The sequence below is a fragment of the Entelurus aequoreus genome, linkage group LG03 (assembly GCF_033978785.1).
Source record: "Entelurus aequoreus isolate RoL-2023_Sb linkage group LG03, RoL_Eaeq_v1.1, whole genome shotgun sequence".
Lineage (NCBI taxonomy): Eukaryota > Metazoa > Chordata > Actinopteri > Syngnathiformes > Syngnathidae > Entelurus > Entelurus aequoreus.
The window spans coordinates 17,401,227-17,423,701 of NC_084733.1; the positions used below are offsets into that span (position 1 = coordinate 17,401,227).

General features: G+C 38.7%; 2 protein-coding genes across 2 annotated transcripts in view; both read right to left on the minus strand.

Annotated features, from left to right (window-relative positions):
- Positions 1-4,284: 4,284 nt before the first annotated feature.
- Positions 4,285-18,044, minus strand: manea (mannosidase, endo-alpha). Its single transcript, XM_062041398.1, has 5 exons — positions 17,818-18,044; positions 12,959-13,485; positions 9,109-9,218; positions 7,430-7,506; positions 4,285-5,107 (listed from the first exon to the last, which is right to left on the minus strand). Exons 2-5 carry the CDS (start codon positions 13,425-13,427, stop codon positions 4,474-4,476), a joined length of 1,290 nt encoding a protein of 429 aa, XP_061897382.1. The 5' UTR covers positions 13,428-13,485; positions 17,818-18,044; the 3' UTR covers positions 4,285-4,473.
- A 2,067-nt stretch (positions 18,045-20,111) lies between these two features.
- The window catches only part of LOC133646237 (serine/threonine-protein phosphatase PP1-beta catalytic subunit-like), a 32,720-nt gene continuing 30,356 nt past the window's right edge, over positions 20,112-22,475 (minus strand). Inside the window, exon 8 of the mRNA XM_062041399.1 lies at positions 20,112-21,196. Within this exon, the coding sequence (XP_061897383.1) occupies positions 21,092-21,196 (105 nt within the window). The 3' untranslated portion in view covers positions 20,112-21,091. The remainder of the gene's footprint in view (positions 21,197-22,475) is intronic.

Consider the following 22,475-nt stretch of genomic DNA (forward strand, 5'->3'; position numbering starts at 1 on the left):
CACATCTAGGGTCCTCTCCAAGGTTTCTCATAGTCATTCATATTGACATCCCACTGGGTTGTGAGTTTTTCCTTGGCCTTATGTGGGCTCTGAACCGAGGATGTCGTTGTGGCTTGTGCAGCCCTTTGAGACACTTGTGATTTAGGGCTATATAAATAAACATTGATTGATTGAAATGACATTAGCCATCTTGTCCACCGCGGTCCCAACGTCGCCGGGTCGGAGTAGTAATCAGACAGCAACTTTCTGTTACACTTCAGATTAAACTTCGGTATGCTGGCGATATCTCACTTGGCTTGCAGGCTCTGTGCATCACTCGTCGCCATTGTTATGTCCTCTGTTTCACCTATATACTTATTTAGGTGTCTTACAAACCCCGTTTCCATATGAGTTGGGAAATTGTGTTAGATGTAAATATAAACGGAATACAATGATTTGCAAATCCTTTTCAAGCCATATTCAGTTGAATATGCTACAAAGACAACATATTTGATGTTCAAACTGATAAACATTTTTTTTTTTTTTTTGCAAATAATCATTAACTTTAGAATTTGATGCCAGCAACACGTGACAAAGAAGTTGGGAAAGGTGGCAATAAATACTGATAAAGTTGAGGAATGCTCATCAAACACTTATTTGGAACATCCCACAGGTGAACAGGCAAATTGGGAACAGGTGGGTGCCATGATTGGGTATAAAAGTAGATTCCATGAAATGCTCAGTCATTCACAAACAAGGATGGGGCGAGGGTCACCACTTTGTCAACAAATGTGTGAGCAAATTGTTGAACAGTTTAAGAAAAACCTTTCTCAACCAGCTATTGCAAGGAATTTAGGGATTTCACCATCTACGGTCCGTAATATCATCAAAGTGTTCAGAGAATCTGGAGAAATCACTGCACGTAAGCAGCTAAGCCCGTGACCTTCGATCCCTCAGGCTGTACTGCATCAACAAGCGACATCGGTGTGTAAAGGATATCACCACATGGGCTCAGGAACACTTCAGAAACCCACTGTCAGTAACTATAGTTGCTCGCTACATCTGTAAGTGCAAGTTAAAACTCTCCTATGCAAGGCGAAAACCGTTTATCAACAACACCCAGAAACGCCGTCGGCTTCGCTGGGCCTGAGCTCATCTAAGATGGACTGATACAAAGTGGAAAAGTGTTCTGACGAGTCCACATTTCAAATTGTTTTTGGAAACTGTGGACGTTGTGTCCTCCGGACCAAAGAGGAAAAGAACCATCCGGATTGTTATAGGCGCAAAGTTGAAAAGCCAGCATCTGTGATGGTATGGGGGTGTATTAGTGCCCAAGACATGGGTAACTTACACATCTGTGAAGGCGCCATTAATGCTGAAAGGTACATACAGGTTTTGGAGCAACATATGTTGCCATGGACGCCCCTGCTTATTTCAGCAAGACAATGCCAAGCCACGTGTTACATCAACGTGGCTTCATAGTAAAAGAGTGCAGGTACTAGACTGGCCTGCCGGTAGTCCAGACCTGTCTCCCATTGAAAATGTGTGGCGCATTATGAAGCCTAAAATACCACAACGGAGACCTTGACTGTTGAACAACTTAAGCTGTACATCAAGCAAGAATGGCTTGTGGTTTATTTATGTTTTTAACATATGTAGCATCATCTACATATGCTATTGCGACATCTAGTGGACACATTTAGAACAGCTGTTTCTTTCATTCAAAAATTTCGGCTCATTTTTATACTTGGCAAACTCGAATAAAACCTGTCCTGTGGCCTTACGTTTGACACCCCTGTACTCGGGCCAATTTAGTCTGATTCCAATCCAATCCACTTTATTTATATAGCCCTTTTTTTTTTTTTTTAAATAGAAATTTCCCAAAGTGCTGCACAGAAGTTGATATGGATCTGTGGCTTGTTTTGCAAGTCAGAAGGTATTTGGTTCAAATCCTTTTTTTTTTTTTTTTTTAAAGTCAATAATCAATGTTTTTATTTTGCAGAAAAAATATATAATTGGCCTAATTTTTTTCTTATGAATTAGTTGTAGTACAAATCATGCGTCAAATTGGGTCCTCCAAATGAAACTGCATTGAGCCAGTAGGAGCCCTGCTGCACAGTAACAAAACGCATATCGAAAAACGTTTGCATCGAACTTAAGTACAGCGGCGACACCCAGTGGTAGAATGCAGTTACTGTTCCTCTAATGAACACAATGTAATTAAAGACCGACTTTTATTCAATATTTCTGCATGTTATTTTTTTGGTGAGATGACTGTCAGAATAATTGTATCTAAGTTATCACAAAACTTTGTGTTACATTGAGTTGAGCTCGCCCGGCGAGAGGACAAAAGCTGTCTTTGATCCTACCAAGAAGAAGGCCTGTAAAACTCCACTGTGTAGGATGGGAAACAACATTAATGTGTTCCGTTTCTTTGATGTATTGTAATCCACAGAAAGATTTTGTCTCGACCCGAGATCTACAAAGCGAAGAGGAAGCAGAACCTTTTCTTTGAACTGTTTTGTAACCCAAGGCAGTGGCTGTTTACGACCCCCCTCCCTTAGAAACAGCTGTTGCCATGTAATCAGGGAAAGTCCAAATAAAAGAGGAGGCGTACAATCTTTCGTCAGAGCGTGTTGGAACACTGTACAAGGGTACAGGTGTACGCGCTTTCCTCAATTGAGCCAAATTTAATTCAGTCTGTTTAATTCCTTGCTTCTTGTCTTGTTTAATAGATGTCATCAGTGTTGGAACCTGACAATGACATTGAGACAAGGCAGAATTAAATATACTTTATTCATCTGGTGAGGAAAACTAAGGAATGCTGATAACAGCGACACTCAGTGGTATAATGTGGTTACTGTCCCTCTAATGAACACAATGTAATTAAGGACCGAATTTTGGGGGATTAGTACTTGGCGGCATTATTTCTGCATGCTATTTTGTTGGTGAGATGACATTGAGACAAGGCAGAATTAAATATACTTTAATCATCTGGTGAGGGAAACTAAGGAATGCTGACAACAGCGACATCCAGTGGTAGAATGTGGTTACTGTCCCTCTAATGAACACAATGTAATTAAGGACCGAATTTTTGTGGATTAGTACTTGGCGGCATTATTTCTGCATGTTATTTTTTTGGTGAGATGACATTGAGACAAGTCAGAATTAAATGTATTTTATTCATCTGGTGAGGGAAACTAAGGAATGCTGATAAGAAGTGCATATTTCATTCTAAATGTGTTAAGTTTTTTACTTCTAAAAAGGACCAAGCAGAATGTAAGGAACGTAGCTAGAGATGTCCGATATCGGCCGATAAATGCTTTAAAATGTAAATTATCGGTATCGGTTTCAAGAAGTAAAATTAATGACTTTTTAAAACGCCGCTGTACGGAGCGGTACATATCCGGTAAAATACGGACGTAGTATACTCTGGACTGAAGCTGTGTGCCTTCATTGTTTTTGTAGCTGTTGTTTTGAGGCATGTTTAAAAAGAAAAAAAATTATGCACTTTGTGAAAGTCAAAGTATAGTATTTCCCATAGTTGTAATGGGTATCCATAGTTGTAATGGGTATTAGGATTATCTCAGGGAGAGCATGTCCCAAATTCCAAGCTGTTTTGAGGCATGTTAAAAAAAATAATGCACTTTGTGACTTCAATAATAAATATGGCAGTGCCATGTTGGCACTTTTTTCCATAACTGGAGTTGAAGTTCTCTTATTTTGGAAAACCTTGTTTTTGATTGATTGATTGAAACTTGTTGTGGAGAGGCGGGGCCGGCAGTCCGACAGCAAGGCAGGGCTCCAAGATGGCGGTGAGGAGGCGTGGACGGCGAGCGAGCATCGAGGCGGGGCGCGCCGGTTTCGACGCCGCAAAGAAGATCAGGTGCGTGGATCGCGCACCTGGGCACAATTTGAGTAATCCCCCTTCAGTGTGTAAAAGGGCGGCAGCCGAGAACGACGGGGGCAGAAGGAGTTGGAGAGCGAACAGCAACACATGCAGCGCGGAAGAGAGCGAGAGGCAGACGCAGGCGACGCGGAAGGCTGAAAAGCGAACCGAGGAGCGAGCAGTGAAAGCGGCAGAGCTGAAAAGCAACCCGCAAGAGACTTTTTCTTATTGAAAAATAAAGAAGTCTACACCTGCTCGCAGAATGTCTGTGCTTGGTGGTCTTTGGAACCCACAAGACGGCTTGAGACCGTCACACTTGTATTGCACAGTACAGTACATATTCCGTACAATTGACCACTAAATGGTAACACCCGAATAAGTTTTTCAAGTCGGGGTCCACGTTAATCAATTCATGGTAAAGTTACATTGTTTAATGCATCCAGCGGGGCATCACAACAAAATTAGGCATAATAATGTGTTAATTCCACGACGGTATAGGTTGATATCGGAATCGGTAATTAAGAGTTGGACAATAACGGAATATCGGCAAAAAAGCCATTATCAGACATCTCTAAACGTAGCAGTCATGAAGTTGACAGTTGGGATTATTCCTGCCATCTCCTGCGCTCGCCATTAAACATGGCGGCCCACTTGCGGCTGATTTCCAAGTAGGCGTCGGGCTTGTTCGGCAAATAGTCTTGATAAACGGTCTTGCCCCTTTTGGGAACGGCCATCTCGATCTGAGTGCCCTCGTGCCACTCGTTGAACGACGTCACAGAGATGAAATGGGGCTCTACCTGTAGCGCGGCGCTCATGGACGTCTCGTAGTACTTGCCGTTGACGCGGTTCCTGGTGTTCTGGAAGTTCCACGGCCGCACGCCGGTGTCCACGTAGCCCGGCCCCACGCTGGGGATGAACAGCAGCTCGTTGTCCTCGCAGAAGGCTTTGATGGCGGCCCAGTTGCGCTGGGTGGAGCCGTAGGAGAAGCCGTTGGTGGCGAAGTAGGTGTAGACGCCGTCGAAGCCGGCCGTCGCCACCTCCCGCTTGTGTTTCTCCTCCACCAGCAGGGCGACAAAGATGGCGTCGTAGGGCGTGTCGCGGATGCTGCCGCTCTCGGTGTGCTTGAGCAGCTTGGCCCACTGCTCCGAGTTCATCAGGTACGAGTCGTAGATGTAGAAGAGCGGAAGCAGCTTCCCCGTGTTGGTGCGGTACCTGAAGAAGGCCGGGTGGTCGCCGTACCTAAAGGGGGAGGAGCCACGCACCAGACGGTCAATTTCGTTTTACACTTGAATGACATAAAACACTGCCACCTGTGTCAAAATGTTCCTAAACTTGTCCCAATCATTCATCCATCCATTTTCTACCGCTTGTTCCTTTTGGGATCGCAGGGGTGCTGGAGCCTATCTCAGCTGCATTCGGGCGGAAGGCGGGGTACACCCTGGACAAGTCGCCGGCTCATCGCAGAGCTTGTCCCAATCATTTCTGCTGCAACTTTTTTTTTGTCTTTTACGGTTCTTATGTTATTAGAGTTTTATCATTTATAACCAGGCTCATAAAATGTTCAAATACTAGTTTTGGAGCACAAACGGTTGGGACAAGTTTGGGGAGATTTTGTTAGGGGCAGTTTATGGTTACACATTAATAACAACCAAATTATTAAACATAAGAACTAATAGATTAACTAATTAACTAATATATTTTGTTGGGGGCAGTTTATGGTTACACATTAATAACAACCAAATTATTAAACATAAGAACTAATAGATTAACTAATTAACTAATAGATTTTGTTGGGGGCAGTTTATGGTTACACATTAATAACAACCAAATTATTAAACATAAGAACTAATAGATTAACTAATTAACTAATAGATTTTGTTGGGGGCAGTTTATGGTTACACATTAATAACAACCAAATTATTAAACATAAGAACTAATAGATTAACTAATTAACTAATAGATTTTGTTGGGGGCAGTTTATGGTTACACATTAATAACAACCAAATTATTAAACATAAGAACTAAAAGACCAAAACATTTTGCAGCACAAATGATTGGGACAAGTTTGGGGAGATTTTGACAGTTGGGGGGCTGGTAATGCATACAACATGTTGATTACAAGTTAACAACATACAAACTTTGCAGGCGATACAACTGTGTTTTGTTCAGGAGAGAACACACAAAAGCTAATACAAATAATAACAGAAAAAAAATGAACAAATTAAAAAGATGGTTTGACAAAAACAGACTTATCTTTGAATCTCAGTAAAACTAAAATAATGTTATTTGGTAACAGTAGAAGAGAAAGTCAAACACAAATACAAATAGATGGAGTAGACATTGAAAGGGTAAAAGAAAACACATTTTCGGGTGTAATAATAGATAATAAAATGAACTGGGAATTTCATGTAAAAAAATATACAACAAAGTAGAAAGAAAGACGTCAATAATGAATAAAGCAAAACATGTTATAGACCAAAAATCACTTCATGTTCTCTACTGCTCACTAGTGTTACCATATCTGAGTTATTGTGCAGAAATATGGGGAAATAACTACAAAAGTACACTTCATTCACTAACGGTGTTACAAAAAAGATGAGTTAGAATAATACATAATGTTGGATATAGAGAACATACAAACCCTTTATTTATTAAATCACAAATATTGAAATTCAACAATTTGGTGCATTTGCAAACAGCTAAAATTACATACGAAGCAAACTATAACCTGCTATCCAAGAATGTACAATCATTCTTCTCAACTAAAGAGGAGAAATATAACCTTAGAGGGAAATCACATTTAAAACATTTGTATGCTCGTACAACACTTAAAACCTTTAGCATATCAGTATGTGGAATTAAATTATGGAATGGAGTAAGCAAAGAAATCAAACAAAGCAGCAATATGATTCAGTTTAAGAGACTGTTCAAACTACAGGTGTTCATTCATAAAGTACACAGAACAAGAATTATGATGAACATTTTAAAACTTTTTTTTTTTTTTTGAGATAAAAATTATTTATGTATTTAATATTTGCTTACTTCTTACTATGGTATATTAATTATTTATTCTTTATTTGTTCACTGTTCTGTTACAGAGAACAAGGAAATTGTATAAAATTGCTATGGTATGAAAAGGGGTAGGATTAAATAAGCACTGCTTCTTCCTACTCCTTTTCGGATGTGCTGTAATGAAACAACTGGAAATACAGTATGTGATGCATTACATTGTATCGTATGCATGTTCGAAATAAACTGAAACTGAAAAAATATTAAACGTTAACATAAAACTAAAGTTTGGTAACACAAACAAATGGAACACGTTTGGGGAGATTTTGCCAAAGTGGAGGGTGGGGGCTGGTTATGAATCATAAAACGTTACTAACATAAAAACTATAACAGACAAAAAATGTTTGCAGCACAGACGATTGGGTGAAGTTTGGGGAGATTTTTGATTTTTTGATTTTTATTAAGGATCCCCATTAGCTGGTTGCCTCAACAACCCACTAGTAGATGTTGGCAAAGTGTTGTGCTGTCACATCATTTGAGTGAGAATCTTACTTTTCAATGATGTATTTGATGTTTGCGTACATGTTGACTTCATCTCTTCCTTTGTAAGGCTCAATATGAAAGGACACCTGCGGAATAATACATGACATTTAAAAAAAGCGACATTCATGTTGGAATTTTTCTACATTTTAAAACAAGAATGAGGTTCATTAAAGAAAAGTGAAAGAAAACCCAAAGTCAATTTGCTTTTCTGTCCGTGTGGTCCTATGATGTCACTTCCTGCTTGAAGGGATGATGTAGGTCAATGTTTGCGTTTGGACTCGAATGAATTCCTCTGAGAAACAATAGTGAAACCTCGTATTGGCGCTTATTGGTAATGTAAGATAGCAGGCTAAAAAGTATGTCAATGGGTGAAATCTGCACTTTAGGTTGTTTTACGAGTTGTTACGGTCATCTACGTCACAGCAGCTCAGACGAGGTACAAAGCAGAGTGGGCCGGGTTTGTTTTCAGAGCAGCCAGCCCGAAACGCGTGTGTCAGAAACAGATGCGGAAGCAGATTTTTACAACAACGTTCTGCAAAATAATGATAATATATCATATTGTAGGTGTTTATTATACATTGCATTCATATTTTGACGGTTTTTAAATTTTTGTTTTGTTTTGCTTGATTGTAAAAGATGGGAGCGCCGTTCATATGTTGTTAATATTCAGTGTTTTATTGTTCATAGTTAATATTGTAAATCCCACTTTCTTTATTTTCATGTACATTTTGGGTGTCCCATTCAGTAAAAAACTGTAAAATTCCATCCGTTTTTTTGAGGGGGTCTATCGGACATTGTTGTCAGGCTTGTCACTGACAGTTTGGTTATGTTTTAGTTTTTCCTCTGTTTGTTTTATTTCCTGTCAGCGCTCCTATTTTGGTTCAGTTTCCTGCTTGTCTCCATGAGCGCTGTTTCCCCTCAGCTGCGGCTGATTGGCACCTGGCCACACCTGGTGTCAATCAGTCGGCTGCTATTTATACCTGCCTTGCCCTCCAGTCAGTGCTGGAGTATTGTCGCTGTATGCTGCGGACTGTTTGCAACTTGCTGTTTCCTGTTTGCTGGTTCCGGTTCGCTGTTTCCAGTTTACCTGTTTTCCTGGTATCCTGTTTCCTGTCTCCTAGTTCCTGGTTTGTGTTTTTCCTGCATTTTTTGGACATTAAATCATGTTTTCCTGCACCAAGCCTGCCATCTCTGCATCTTGGGGTTCGTCACCACCAATACTTGACAATTGTGACTTTTGGTATTAGCGTTCCTGGAAAAAAAGGGACCAAACACATACTGTACAGCAGGTTTTTACAGCTAAACGTGTATGATAATGTATACACACATACACATTGGCCCCACCAGACACACTTTCTTCTCTCAATGTGGCCCCTGAGGCAAAATATTTGCCCAGCTCTGATCTAGTGGGACGCCAAAGAATCACTTGATTAGAATAGTGTTTTAATTTCCTATATTCAAACACAGTGTTACTGTTCAAACATTGTGTAATGTCACAGTGCCCAAAATATTAAATATACTTGTTAAATAAAACCTCTGCCTTGTTTTTAATTAATGCTTAGGTCTACTACATCATTATGGTGGCACTTGAGAGAGCCTGCTTTTTTTTTTTGAGGAGAAAAGTTTGAGAAGCACTGGTCTAGTGTAAGTACGTCTGCAGTGCGATGACAAGTTGGAGGCGAGCACACCTTGATGTGGTACTGATGAGCCACATCCAGCAGCAGAGGCATGATGGCGTCCAATGGCTCTCCGTTGTCGTCGTTCGTGTGAGGGGGGTACCAGGAAACGGCGATGACACCTGAGGAGGTTAAAGCAGCAGCTTGACGAAAATACTTAACGAGATTCAAGAAAGTTAAAAAGCAAACCTGATTATTTCCAATCGGGGTGAGTTACGATTTCTGGAGTCATACTTTTTTTCTACCTTTTATTGCTAAAATCTCTCAATCAACATCAATTCTAAATAAATAGAAATGTCATCTTTTTCTATTTTAACCCTTTGAATGTCCAACTGAACTAATATCATCAAGGGCTGGGGTAAACAGAAACAACATCTTAAAGCTCTCTGAAACCTCCAGGCTGCGTCAGCAAAAATGAACCAGGGAGTGACATTTTTTAAACCAGCTGAGGTTAACTTCTGGAATGGTGCAGAAAAAATGCAATCTTTCTTTCACTAGAGGGCACCAGAGACCTTAAAAAAGGTGCGGCTTGAGAAAAAGACATAAAAATCGATCCGATATTGATAACGGACATCAGCAACAAAAAACACCAAGTATCAAATCAGCTTGTATCTAAAAGTCAAATCATCTACAAAAAAGGTAAACATTGTAGGCTATAGGATACTAGGAGCTAGCAGGTACACAACAGGTAAGCACACAATAGCAAAATAGGTAGGGATGTAACGATATACGGAAGTTTGTAGACCGTTTGGAAATTGATAACCACACTTTGATAAACTAACGGGCCGATTAACTTTCTATGTATTTTTTAAAAAATGTTATTGCTTCATTGGGTGGGTGTTAAGAGTGCTCGCTGGTCATGAAACGCCGCAGGAATGTAGCAGCAGAGTGCGTCAAATAGGGCCGAAAAATTAATACTTTCACAAAATGAAAGCATGTTTTATTGTAAGTTTATGAGATGATGTATGTTTACAGTGTTGGCGCTAGGAATTTTCAAAATGGGGTCACAGGGAACCCATCAAGTTATAAAAATGGGGTCCCACAGTAAATTTTTGGGGTGCCACTTTTTTGTAACCGTTTTGAAAACAAATGATAAATGTATGCATTATCCTGTTATATCGCACATTCTATATTGTGTTTAGGGCTGCAACTAACGATTAATTTGATAATCGATTAATCTGTTGATTATTACTTCGATTACTCGATTAATAATCGGATAAAAGAGACAAACTACATTTCTATCCTATCCAGTATTTTATTGAGAAAAAAAACAGCATACTGGCACCATACTTATTTTGATTATTGTTTCTCAGCTGTTTGTAAATGTTGCAGTTTATAAATTAAGGTTAATTAAAAAATATTAAAAAAAACCTTCTGCACATAGCATAGATCCAACGAATCGATGACTAAATTAATCAGCAACTATTTTAATAATCGATTTTAATCGATTTAATCGATTAGTTGTTGCAGCCCTAATTGTGTTTTGGAAAAAGGTTGTCATAAACGTTACTTAATTCACTAAAAAAATAATACAAAAGAAAACACATTGTTATGCATATGTATAAACATTCATTTACTTTCTTCTTTCCTTCATGGATCTAAACTTTACCGCTGGCTGTATTTTTTTCTATATTTTTATTTAATAAATTGTAGGTGTATTTATTTCTATATAAAAGTGAAGTGAAGTGAATTATATTTACATAGCACTTTTCTCTAGTGACTCAAAGCGCTTTACATAGTGAAACCCATTATCTAAGTTACATTTAAAACAGTGTGGGTGGCACTGGGAGCAGGTGGGTGAAGTGTCTTGCCCGAGGACACAACGGCAGTGAATCGGACGGCGGAAGCAGGGATCGAACCTGGAACCCTCAAGTTGCTGGCACAGCCGACCTAACAACTGAGCTATGTTAAGTGTAAAAAGTTTTGACGGTGATGATGTCACTGTCAGCAATGCGAGCAACACTTGCTAACTTGTCAGCCACTTCTCCAAGAGACTCCTTTTGAACACTCCTTGCACATTAACACTTGAAAAAACACATATTTGCCCCGTTTGTTGACCTGCAGAGTATGTTTTTGGAGTCTAGGAGTCTGGCCGGGTGTTGGTTAGCTTGAAGCTAACAGCTAGTCTGTCTCCATCCTCGAACGATGTCGATCCAGCGGGAGATAAAAGTGAAGTTTCCATGGACTCACAAAGACTAAAACAAGTCATTTACTGGAGACATGGCACAGGATGAAGTTGAAAAGGTTGACTTTACACTCACCTTAGTGTTTACCATGAAGTCTTTCTTTTGACAGCCCCTCGCGGTAAACTTGTCCGAGTGCAAACAGAGGCAGTGTTTGTCATTGATAAAACTTTCGGCGATTTCAAAATTTTAAAAATTGTACCGGAAAGTTCATTACTTTGGAGACGACCAAAAAACGCAATAAACGGGGACGGAAATTTGACCTGGAAAATATAAACAAAACAAAACACCGGCGGAAAGCGATAATCGATTAGAAAAAACAAGCAAACCGGAGTTTTGACCCAGAGAAGGCAGGGTCTGTAAAAAAAAAAAAAAACTGTGTCCCATGGAAATGTGCTTCCTTTCTTATTTCAATGCGTAAAAATACACAAAAAGTGTGTTAATTTTTAGTCAGAATGACAGCAATTGCATGAATCCGGGCACAGCCACCTTGGTAGCAGTCATGGCGCCTGTTTTTAGTTGGCCACACTCTCTTTATGCACGACTCTGGTATCCCTGATGTGTGACTGCTATCTACTGGTCACACTTATGGTTACACCGTGTACCAAATAAAATTGTTTTGAGGACGGTAAGCACAACCATAAAGAATACGTACATTAGGCGCACCGGGTAATAAGGCGCTATAAAAAATGGGACCCATTACCTCCCTGCTTGACACTCAGCATCAAGGGTTGGAATTGGGGGTTAAATCACCAAAAATTATTCTTGGGCGCAGCCACCGCTGCTGCTCACTGCTCCCCTCACCTCCCGAGGGGTGATCAAGGGTGATGGGTCAAATGCAGAGAATAATTTTGCCCACCTAGTGTCAGAAAAATTGTATGTAAATTATCAAAAAACTTTCCGTTCTCTGGGTTCCCAGTGAACAGACGAAAGCTGTCTTTGTTGTACCAAGCCAAAGGCTTGTAAAATTCCATTGTGTACGATGGGAGGAGATGGGAGGGGTTATCTATTTTGATCCAAGACCTTCCCAAGCTCGATCCAGGACCAGTCAAAGCCAGAGGCATCTTTTTCTTTTATGTTAATGTGACCGAAAACAATGGCTGTTTACATACCCCCCATTCCTTTAGAAACAGCTGTTATGTAAACAGGGAATATCCAAATAAGAGAGGAGACCTGAACCTTTTTTCGTTAGAGCGTGGGTGACACTGGAAGAGGTTACAGGTCGACACGTTTCTCCTCAAATTGAGCCAAATTGAATCCTGTCTCTGTTTATTTCCTTGCTTCTTGTCTGTTTTAATAGATGTCATCGATGATTGAACCTGACACCTAGTGTGTGTGTGACTATCATTGGTACTTTTACTTTAACTTTAACTTTAAATGAAAGGATTTTAGTGTGCCTTATAGTCCGAAAAATACAACATTTCCACTTGATTAAACAGCCTTTTCTGACATTACAAAATAATAACAAATATCTACTATGATTCGTGCTGATATCGTTTCGGTATCAAAATCGGAAGTGAAAAAGTTCATCGAAACACCCCCGATAAACCTGCTAAGCTCATTTTAGGAAAGTTAAAGGCTAAATGATAAGACTTTTCCACTAAGGGAGAGACAGAGAACTTTAGGAAAGTGGCGTAAAAAATTGAGCTGTGAAGCTTAGCTGAAGGAATGTGTCTCACCTATGGCAGCCGTACGAAGCTGCTTCATGTGCGCCTTAATGACAGCCGGGTCCCTGGAACTGTAAGCCCCTAGAGCCGGGTAGAAGTTGGCCGCCACGTCGTCAGGCGGGCTGTGTCTGCCTTGTGGATACTTCTCAGCCACCTTGGGATCCCAGTGGGGCAGCCGAGGGTGGTCCCAGTGGATGTACTTGCCATCAGTGGCGGGGTTCCCGTACCAGATGTAGTAAAAAGCATGGAGGTAGTAGTTGGGAGGCGGGAACTTGCCTAGTTCCTTGTCCTCCCGGACGGGTTGGGTCCCCTTGCTGGGCTCTAACTCGACCTCTTTGGCGGCGTCCTTCTCGCCCAGAGACGGCTCTCCTATCTCGCCCGTGACCTCCGGGGTGAGGAACTTGAGGACCACCGTTACAATGAGCACAAGCAGGACCAGAGCCAGCAAGGCCATCCATGATTTAAGTCTGAACCTGAGCATTCTTCAGCTTGTCCTCCTGTCCTCACGCAGCTCATTGTCGGACCAGCAAACTGGGACGCTACAAAAAGAGGAGAGAGGCGGTTTAAAAGGCTTGTTTTTGGAAATGTGACGTTCGCAAAAGAATCAAGTCTTTTGAACGGCTTTTTTAAGTGAATAATGAGAAACAATTTCACCTTGTGAGCCATTCGTTTGGCAGGTATTGTTTGTGCACATGCAGATATAGCGTCGGCAATTGTTGAGTCATATGTAAAGGGTAAGTGCACTTTTTTGGGAATTTTACCTAAAATTCACAATCTTTAAGAGAGACAAGAACTTTTTTTTTTTTTTAATGCATCCTAACTTGTAAATAAAAGTGTTTACAATGGAGTCAATGGGAGCCATGACGTCATTGCATTTACAAACCCCGTTTCCATATGAGTTGGGAAATTGTGCTAGATGTAAATATAAACGGAATACAATGATTTGCAAATAATTTTCAACCCATATTCAGTTGAATATGCTACAAAGACAACATATTTGATGTTCAAACTGATAAACTTTTTTTTTTTTGCAAATAATCATTAACTTTAGAATTTGATGCCAGCAACACGTGACAAAGAAGTTAGCAAAGGTGGCAATAAATACTGATAAAGTTGAGGAATGCTCATCAAACACTTATTTGGAACATCCCACAGGTGAACAGGCAAATTGGGAACAGGTGGGTGCAATGATTGGGTATAAAAGTAGATTCCATGAAATGCTCAGTCATTCACAAACAAGGATGGGGCGAGGGCCACCACTTTGTCAACAAATGCGTGAGCAAATTGTTGAACAGTTTAAGAAAAACCTTTCTCAACCAGCTATTGCAAGGAATTTAGGGATTTCACCATCTACGGTCCGTAATATCATCAAAGGGTTCAGAGAATCTGGAGAAATCACTGCACGTAAGCAGCTAAGCCTGTGACCTTCGATCCCTCAGGCTGTACTGCATCAACAAGCGACATCAGTGTGTAAAGGATATCACCACGTGGGCTCAGGAACACTTCAGAAACCCACTGTCAGTAACTACAGTTGGTCGCTACATCTGTAAGTGCAAGTTAAAACTATCCTATGCAGGGCGAAAACCGTTTATCAACAACACCCAAAAACGCCGTTGGCTTCGCTGGGCCTGAGCTCATCTAAGATGAACAGATACAAAGTGGAAAAGTGTTCTGTGGTCTGACGAGTCCACATTTCAAATTGTTTTTGGAAACTGTGGACGTCGTGTCCTCCGGACCAAAGAGGAAAAGAACCATCCGGATTGTTATAGGCGCAAAGTTGAAAAGCCAGCATCTGTGATGGTATGGGGGTGTATTAGTGCCCAAGACATGGGTAACTTACACATCTGTGAAGGCGCCATTAATGCTGAAAGGTACATACAGGTTTTGGAGCCACATATGTTGCCATCCAAGCAACGTTACCATGGACGCCCCTGCTTATTTCAGCAAGACAATGCCAAGCCACGTGTTACATCAACGTGGCTTCACAGTAAAAGAGTGCAGGTACTAGACTGGCCTGCTTGTAGTCCAGACCTGTCTCCCATTGAAAATGTGTGGCGCATTATGAAGCCTAAAATACCACAACGGAGACCCCCGGACTGTTGAACAACTTAAGCTGTACATCAAGCAAGAATGGGAAAGAATTCCACCTGAGAAGCTTAAAAAATGTGTCTCCTCAGTTCCCAAACGTTTACTGAGTGTTGTTAAAAGGAAAGGCCATGTAACACAGTGGTGAACATGCCCTTTCCCAACTACTTTGGCATGTGTTGCAGCCATGAAATTCTAAGTTAATTATTATTTGCAAAAAAAAAATAAAGTTTATGAGTTTGAACATCAAATATCTTGTCTTTGTAGTGCATTCAATTGAATATGGGTTGAAAAGGATTTGCAAATCATTGTATTCCGTTTATATTTACATCTAACAAAATTTCCCAACTCATATGGAAACGGGGTTTGTATCACGGCAATAAAAAACAATAAATAAACACCCAAAAAGTGCCAACAATACTCCATTTACATGCCGTGACTTGAATACTAACCAAGTATTAGCAAAATTATAAGCGCCAACGTTAAGGACCTACTTTTAGCGGCACATTGTCACCGAGAGGTAACTTCCTTAAGCTGCTGTAACGACATCTTTATTTGGTGAGCTGCAGCTCCATCTATCCATCCATCCATCCATCTTCTACCGTTTGTCACTTTCGGGGTCGCAAGGGGTGCTGTAGCCTATCTCAGCTGCATTCGGGCGGAAGGCGGGGTACACCCAGGACAAGTCGCCATCTCATCACAGGGCCAACACAGATAGACAGACAACATTCACACTCACATTCACACACTAGGGCCAATTTAGTGTTGCCAATCAACCTATAGCTCATACAAGTTAATTGTAAATCATAAATCATGCCTGTTACCTTGATAGCAAAATGATGTGGACATAAAATGAGAAGTTGGTAAACTTTGACATCCAATTTTGACCCGTAGATGGCGAGAAAGACGCTGTTTTGCACCAACTTTTATTTTTTAAACCCTTTGCAAGTATTATGTGTCATTCTTCATTTAAACAGGAATACATTGTACAGCAGGGGTGTCAACATTAAGGCCCGCGGCCCGGATCTGGCCCGCGAATTAATTAACTATGGCCCCCGAAATGATATTTTGATTAGTATTAGAATCGGCCCGCAGGCCACAGCCGCCTGCTGCTGTTTTGCACGCACCAATACTCCATCAGTGTTGGTGCCAGGGACCCCATCAAGTCATAAAAGTGGGGTCCCACAGTACATTTTTGGGGTCCCACTTTTTTGTAACTGTTTTGAAAACAAATGATAAATGTACGCATTATCCTGTTATATCTCACATTCTATATTGTGTTTTGGAAAAAGGTTGTCATAAACGTTACTTAATTCATTAAAAAGTATAATACAAAATAAAACAATTTTTCATGCATATGTAAATTTATTAAGTTATAAACATTCATTCACTTTCTTCTTTCCTTCATGGATCTAAACTTTACCGCTGCCGGAATTTTTTTCTATATTTTTATTGTAATATTTTCAGAATGTGTTTGTTCTATTTTTGGCCAAAGCAAGACAAAGAAAACAATCTGAAGTTGTCTTTATTTTTTTGTTTTAATGCCCCGATTTTAATAGTCCGGCCCGCGCGTGCACAGATGTTCCTCCATGCGGCCCCTGAGCTAAAATGAGTTTGACACTCCTGTTGTACAGTAAGTGATGTTTGTCTCTCATGAAGTCTGCAGTGAGTAGTAGTAATCAGTGATGTTGAAGGAAAAAGAAAAAATGTGTGCTTGTCTTACGTAAGGATTGTGAATTATAGGCAAAATAAAAAAAGGGCAGTTCCAGTAAATCAATTTATTTTTAAGTAAAAAATAATAATATACAGAATACATGTATACTTTTAAAAAAATATAATTTTCTTAAATGTATTTATTTATTTAGTCTCTCTTTTTGGGTTCATTGTGCTGATATATAGTAGTTTAAGCATACGCACACACACACCAGCCTTGATGGTACAAATTGTATTACTTACATTTTAATTATCTTCTCATTTTTATTCTAGTTGTATTTATATTGTTATCCATTAATGCATTTTATTCTTACTTAGTTTGTGTAATTCCGTGTATTGTCAAAAAGCTCTTGTGCTACAGTGTTTTGTGAGAAAATGTAAACTTTTAGTCACTGTCAAAGTATGGAAATATGACTCCGCCTTGTGGAATATGTGTACAATGACAAAAATATATATCTATAGTCAAAATTACAGAATAACTCCTATGAATAAAGTAACATTTGTGTAAATTATTCTGAGCCACATCGATTTATTAACTGATACTAGTAATTGTTTCCTTGAAAAGAAAAACTATATTAACGAGCCAGTCTGTTGTTGTTTTGGGGCCACTTTATTTTGAAAAACCGAAAGCGGTAACGTTGCTTTGTTGCTCTCTTCTCCTGCATCATGAACAACGGCAAAAGCATGTTGTATAGTACTTATTTAAATACAACACATACGCACACACAGAGAATGGTAACAGCAAATTGTTTTCAATAACCGACGGACGTTATTACCGGAATTACGCAACGGTGTCCTTCAAAATAAAATACCTAGCATAACCGCTTTTGTAATACGCTAAAGATACGAAGCCTACAATTAAACTCTGCATATCTACTGGAATAAAACACGACTATTTTATTATTTGGGACAATTGTTTTAAAAAGAAATAGAAAGTAGCTTTGAAATGCTGGCAAGGCAAAAAGAACAGTTGAACGTTATAGCGTCATTTGCCGAATTAACTTAATATATAACAACCGTATTGTAGCACAACGTCACCAAACCGAAAGAACATCTTTTAAAGTCAACATTACCTGCATTGGTGAACTTTGGAGCGGTCACAACAGCAAACAGCTGGAAGGGAAGGCTGCCATCGAGTGTGACAGTGTCACTCGACCAAGATTAACTATTAATATGTTATGTTATATATATTATATATATTTTATAACATATATTATATGTTATAAAAATTAAGATGTGACGAGCACTTCAAATGCGTATTTGTATCAAACCAGACCTACCGGATGTGACGTAACTCCTATATACTGTACAACGGCTGTTGAAAATAAGTAATTCCATAAACAGCGCCTCTATTGTCGAACGTTTGTATTACACCCTCACGTGTCCGTTCACTCACAATTTGTATTATCAATCTTTTATTTTCTACTTTTAGTCTACTTATGAATGTCACATTTCTATATCATATTATCACACATTTATATATTTTAAGTGTCGTATGTTAATTTCCCATCTTATTTTTGAAAACACGTTAAAGAAGAGGTTAATTTGTGTCTTAATAACAAAAGCTTTTTCAGACACTGAATTTACGTAACTGAATTTTTTGCGTTTGAATTTTGTGAACTGTTTTTTTTTTTCATCAATTGAATAAAAGTTTGTGAGCAAAATTCGTGTGTTTAAAATTTTAATTTGTTGAAATACTTTGTTGAAAAATTCAGTGTTAAAAAAAGAAATCGGTTCAGAAATATTCGTTGCTTCAAAACTAAAGACTCACTCACGTTCAATCATATTGATTTCAGAAAAAAACTGTACTGAACAAAACATATTTATCATCCCAAAGAACGTTCAAGATGTACGTGTTAAATAATTCACAAATTTTACCCGTACAACTCATCTATCCAAATTCATCCAGGATGTTTCTCCGGAGTACTCATTTTGTCATGTTGAAAAATATGTTTTTTGAATGTCACATCTCCCAGGTATTTATTATCTTCTGTCCGGAACTGACAATACATGTTTTGATTTATTTCAAAGAAGAACTGCTTGTTTTTGCATTGTAAACTTCATGAAGACTTTGAGAATGCAGTCAAACTGTGGAATATGGAACATTCCATATTTAAAAATCCAAGAGTAATGTCATGCAAACTAAATATGTTTTTGTTATATTCTAAATTGAAAAAATTGCATAACTCACTAATAATGAAACATAAACAACTTATCTTCTTCCCACTCCCCTTCAGGCAAAACTGGACAATCGTGCATTACATACTGTACATTACCTTTTGCACTGTATTAGTTTATGTTATGTGTTGTCAACGTTGTGCTTTTTTTATGTCATTGCCTGAAATAAATAAATAAATGGAAGAAAAAAAACACAAAAAAAACATTAAAAAAACAAAAGAAACATAAAACATACAATCATGCATTACATACTGTACATTACCTTTTGCACTGTATTAGTTTATGTTATGTGTTGTCAACTTTGTGCTTTTTTTATGTCATTGCCTGAAATAAATGAAAAAAAAAAAGAAAATGAAAAACACAAAAAAAACATTAAAAAACCAAAAGAAACATAAAACATAAAAAGGTCATGATAACCTCCCCCATTCTATATAAAAAAACAAAAACAATTACCATCTAAGAACAAATAGTATAGCTTGATACTTTTATTTGCTTTTTATTTTATTCTTCAAGTGTTATCCCCACACGTTTATTTATTTTGTTTTTCTTCTTTGTCTGTGCTACAATTTCTTGTTAATGTATACAATACATGGATATTGTTTTTTTCATTGGTAAATGTCTTTATTATATTGTTATTTAAAAGTTAACAAAATAAAACCTCACTTCCGGTAAATAGAATCGCTCCTGACGCAGAATCAGCCATTGAGGTGTTACGTTTGAAGTCACGTGACAAGGGTCTTGCAAAATTCTGACAGGATGGATAGCCTCCGTCTTAATTTACCGGAAGTGGGTTTTATGTTTTGAAAGCAGCAAATATTTCTGCACTGAATCTTTATACCCACAATTTTTTACACACTGTATTTTACTTCTTTTTTTTTAAAATTAGTATTACATTTTCAGCATAATTTGATGTAAAATAAAAATATTCAGTTCAAAGATTCAAACACAAAAAATTATGTTACATAAATCCAGTATAAAATAAAAACTTTCTAAATAAAAAGACAAATTAACCCCCATTGAGGTCCCTCTGCGCAGTGGACTAGCGTCCCAAAAACCTGCATGTTGGATTAATTAGACACTAAATTGCAGCCAATCCAACCATGTCTATGTGATTGGGATTGACTGGTGCGGGGTAGGCTCCAGCTCACCTGTGACCCTCGCAAGGAAAAGCAGGACACAGAAAAAACAATTTTTTAGACTTTCCATCCACATATTTTATTCATTTAAGGACTTTCAAACTTGTACAAATTGCAAAAACTTTTAATTAAACACCTCACTCATTCCGTGTCATCGTCGTAACGAAGATTGTTTTATGAAATAAATTAAAGTTTGTGACTAGAGCAAACAGAAACTGAGCAGAGAAATATCCAAACTGTATAACAGAACACATTTGCGATAGGCTTGAGGCTGTTTTTTTTTTTAAGAACCAGGAGGATCTTTGCAGTTACTTTGAGTTGTTTTTGACGCCTACTTGGTGCTGCACTACTGTAGCTACACACCAGGGGGCGCCACAATCACGTAGCAATGCGAGACATGCACCCACACGCACATTGTAAAAAAAAAAAAAAAAAAAAAAAAACAACAACAAAAAATAACGAGGAAGAAGGAAGAGGATGGACATTTTTGCCTCAAAGCCACCAAAGGACGACATTTTGTGCAACACTAAATATTGCATTAATATGCTGCAAAAAAAATACTTTAAAAAAAAATACTGACCGGTGACTATTACTGAGCACTTGAGTTCCTGAAATGCCAGCAAATAAATGCATTTCTCACCACATGACGAAGAAGATTATAGAGGAGCATGTCAATACTGGGTGTGGAGTATTTTTTTTTTTTTGTAGTTTAAATATACGTAATACACAACGTGAGCGTATTTATTGTGTTATTCATGTCGGCTATTTCAAAAACCGTTATGAGTGACAGAGGCAATAGGTCTACTTATTTTGTCCTTTTTAGGAAATTAAAAACAAAATACCTCAACAGAGAGAAACCACAATAAAGTGTTAATAATATCAAAAATATGAACAAACAGGCAGAAAAAAGATTGGTCACAGCAAATGTATGTACACATTAAGAAAAGAGCTGTCAGTGGAGTCGGGAGGGAGGACGAGTATTCCGATAAGCCAGGTGGTGTTGGGGTTACTGTGTGCACAGAAGGTGGTACGTTCACCTCTTCTTGGGGGCCTGAGTGGTGCGGGACGGAGTGACTGGCCGACCAGAATTGACCCCCCCGTACTGATATTTGGCCTTCTTCTCCGAGGGCTTTAAGATCTTGAAACGACAGGAAGTAACATTAGACCACAACATACGGCATCTCACAGGCCATTTTCTCAGGGGACAATACTACAAAGTCAACTTGGATGTACTTTGGAGTAGTCAGTGTCTTGTATAGCAATACAGATTTATGTCCAATCTTAATACACGTCCTCGCCCTACTTTTTAGCCCTATCCCTACTTTTTGTGCGTTCCCGTGAAGATAGTGTTGTCCCAATGACTCAATGCATGTAGGAGTAGTGGGCATAATGAAGGGTATGGGGTATAGTGTTGTCCCGATACCAATATTTTGGTAACAGTACCAAAATTATTTAGACACTTTTCGGTACTTTTCCAAGTAAAGGGGACCACAAAAAATTGCATTATTGGCTTTATTTTAACAAAAAATCTTAGGGTACATTAAACATATGTTTCTTATTGCAAGTTTGTCCTTAAATAAAATAGTGAACATACTAGACAACTTGTCTTTTAGTAGTAAGTAAGCAAACTAAGGCTCCTAATTTAGTCTGCTGACGTATGCAGTAACATACACTACCGTTCAAAAGTTTGGGGTCACATTGAAATGTCCTTATTTTTGAAGGAAAAGCACTGTACTTTTCAATTAAGATAACTTTAAACTAGTCTTAACTTTAAAGAAATACACTCTATACATTGCTAATGTGGTAAATGACTATTCAAGCTGCAAATGTCTGGTTTTTGGTGCAATATCTACATAGGTGTATAGAGGCCCATTTCCAGCAACTATCACTCCAGTGTTCTAATGGTACAATGTGTTTGCTCATTGGCTCAGAAGGCTAATTGATGATTAGAAAACCCTTGTGCAATCATGTTCACACATCTGAAAACAGTTTAGACGTTAAATGGCAGTAGTGTATAGTTTATGGTGTGTTGGTCCCTTCAGTCTATGCCGTCTGTTGTTGCACCCTAAAAAGTGTCAATATTGTAAATAATGTAATTACACACCAGCTGTTTAACGTGCATCTTAGTTGTAGTTTTCATTAACAAATTTGAAGGGGTTGAAATTCAAAAGTTAATCGCTAATGTTGAACAGTAACATGTCAATAGCAAAGCCAATGTATAGTAGCATCAAGGTAGCGCATTTGTGGAAAAATGGAGCCTTACTTTACTTACGTTGGAGTGTTTTTTTGAGTCAAATACTTTGCATTGAAAGTTGCAACATTATCTACAGGTAGTTTGACTGAGTCTGCTCCCAGTGCTGCTGGAGTGATCGGCAAGGGCTGAGTCGGCAACCGGGCATGACGACACAAGCAATCCA

Coding starts and splice junctions, on each gene's coding strand:
- manea (XM_062041398.1), bottom strand. CDS start 13,427: ATGCTCAGGTTCAGACTTAAATCATGGATGGCCTTGCTGGCTCTGGTC. Junction 9,219..12,958: donor GCTTCGTACGGCTGCCATAG/GTGAGACACATT, acceptor TAACCTCCTCAG/GTGTCATCGCCGTTTCCTGG. Junction 7,507..9,108: donor CTCATCAGTACCACATCAAG/GTGTGCTCGCCT, acceptor ATTATTCCGCAG/GTGTCCTTTCATATTGAGCC.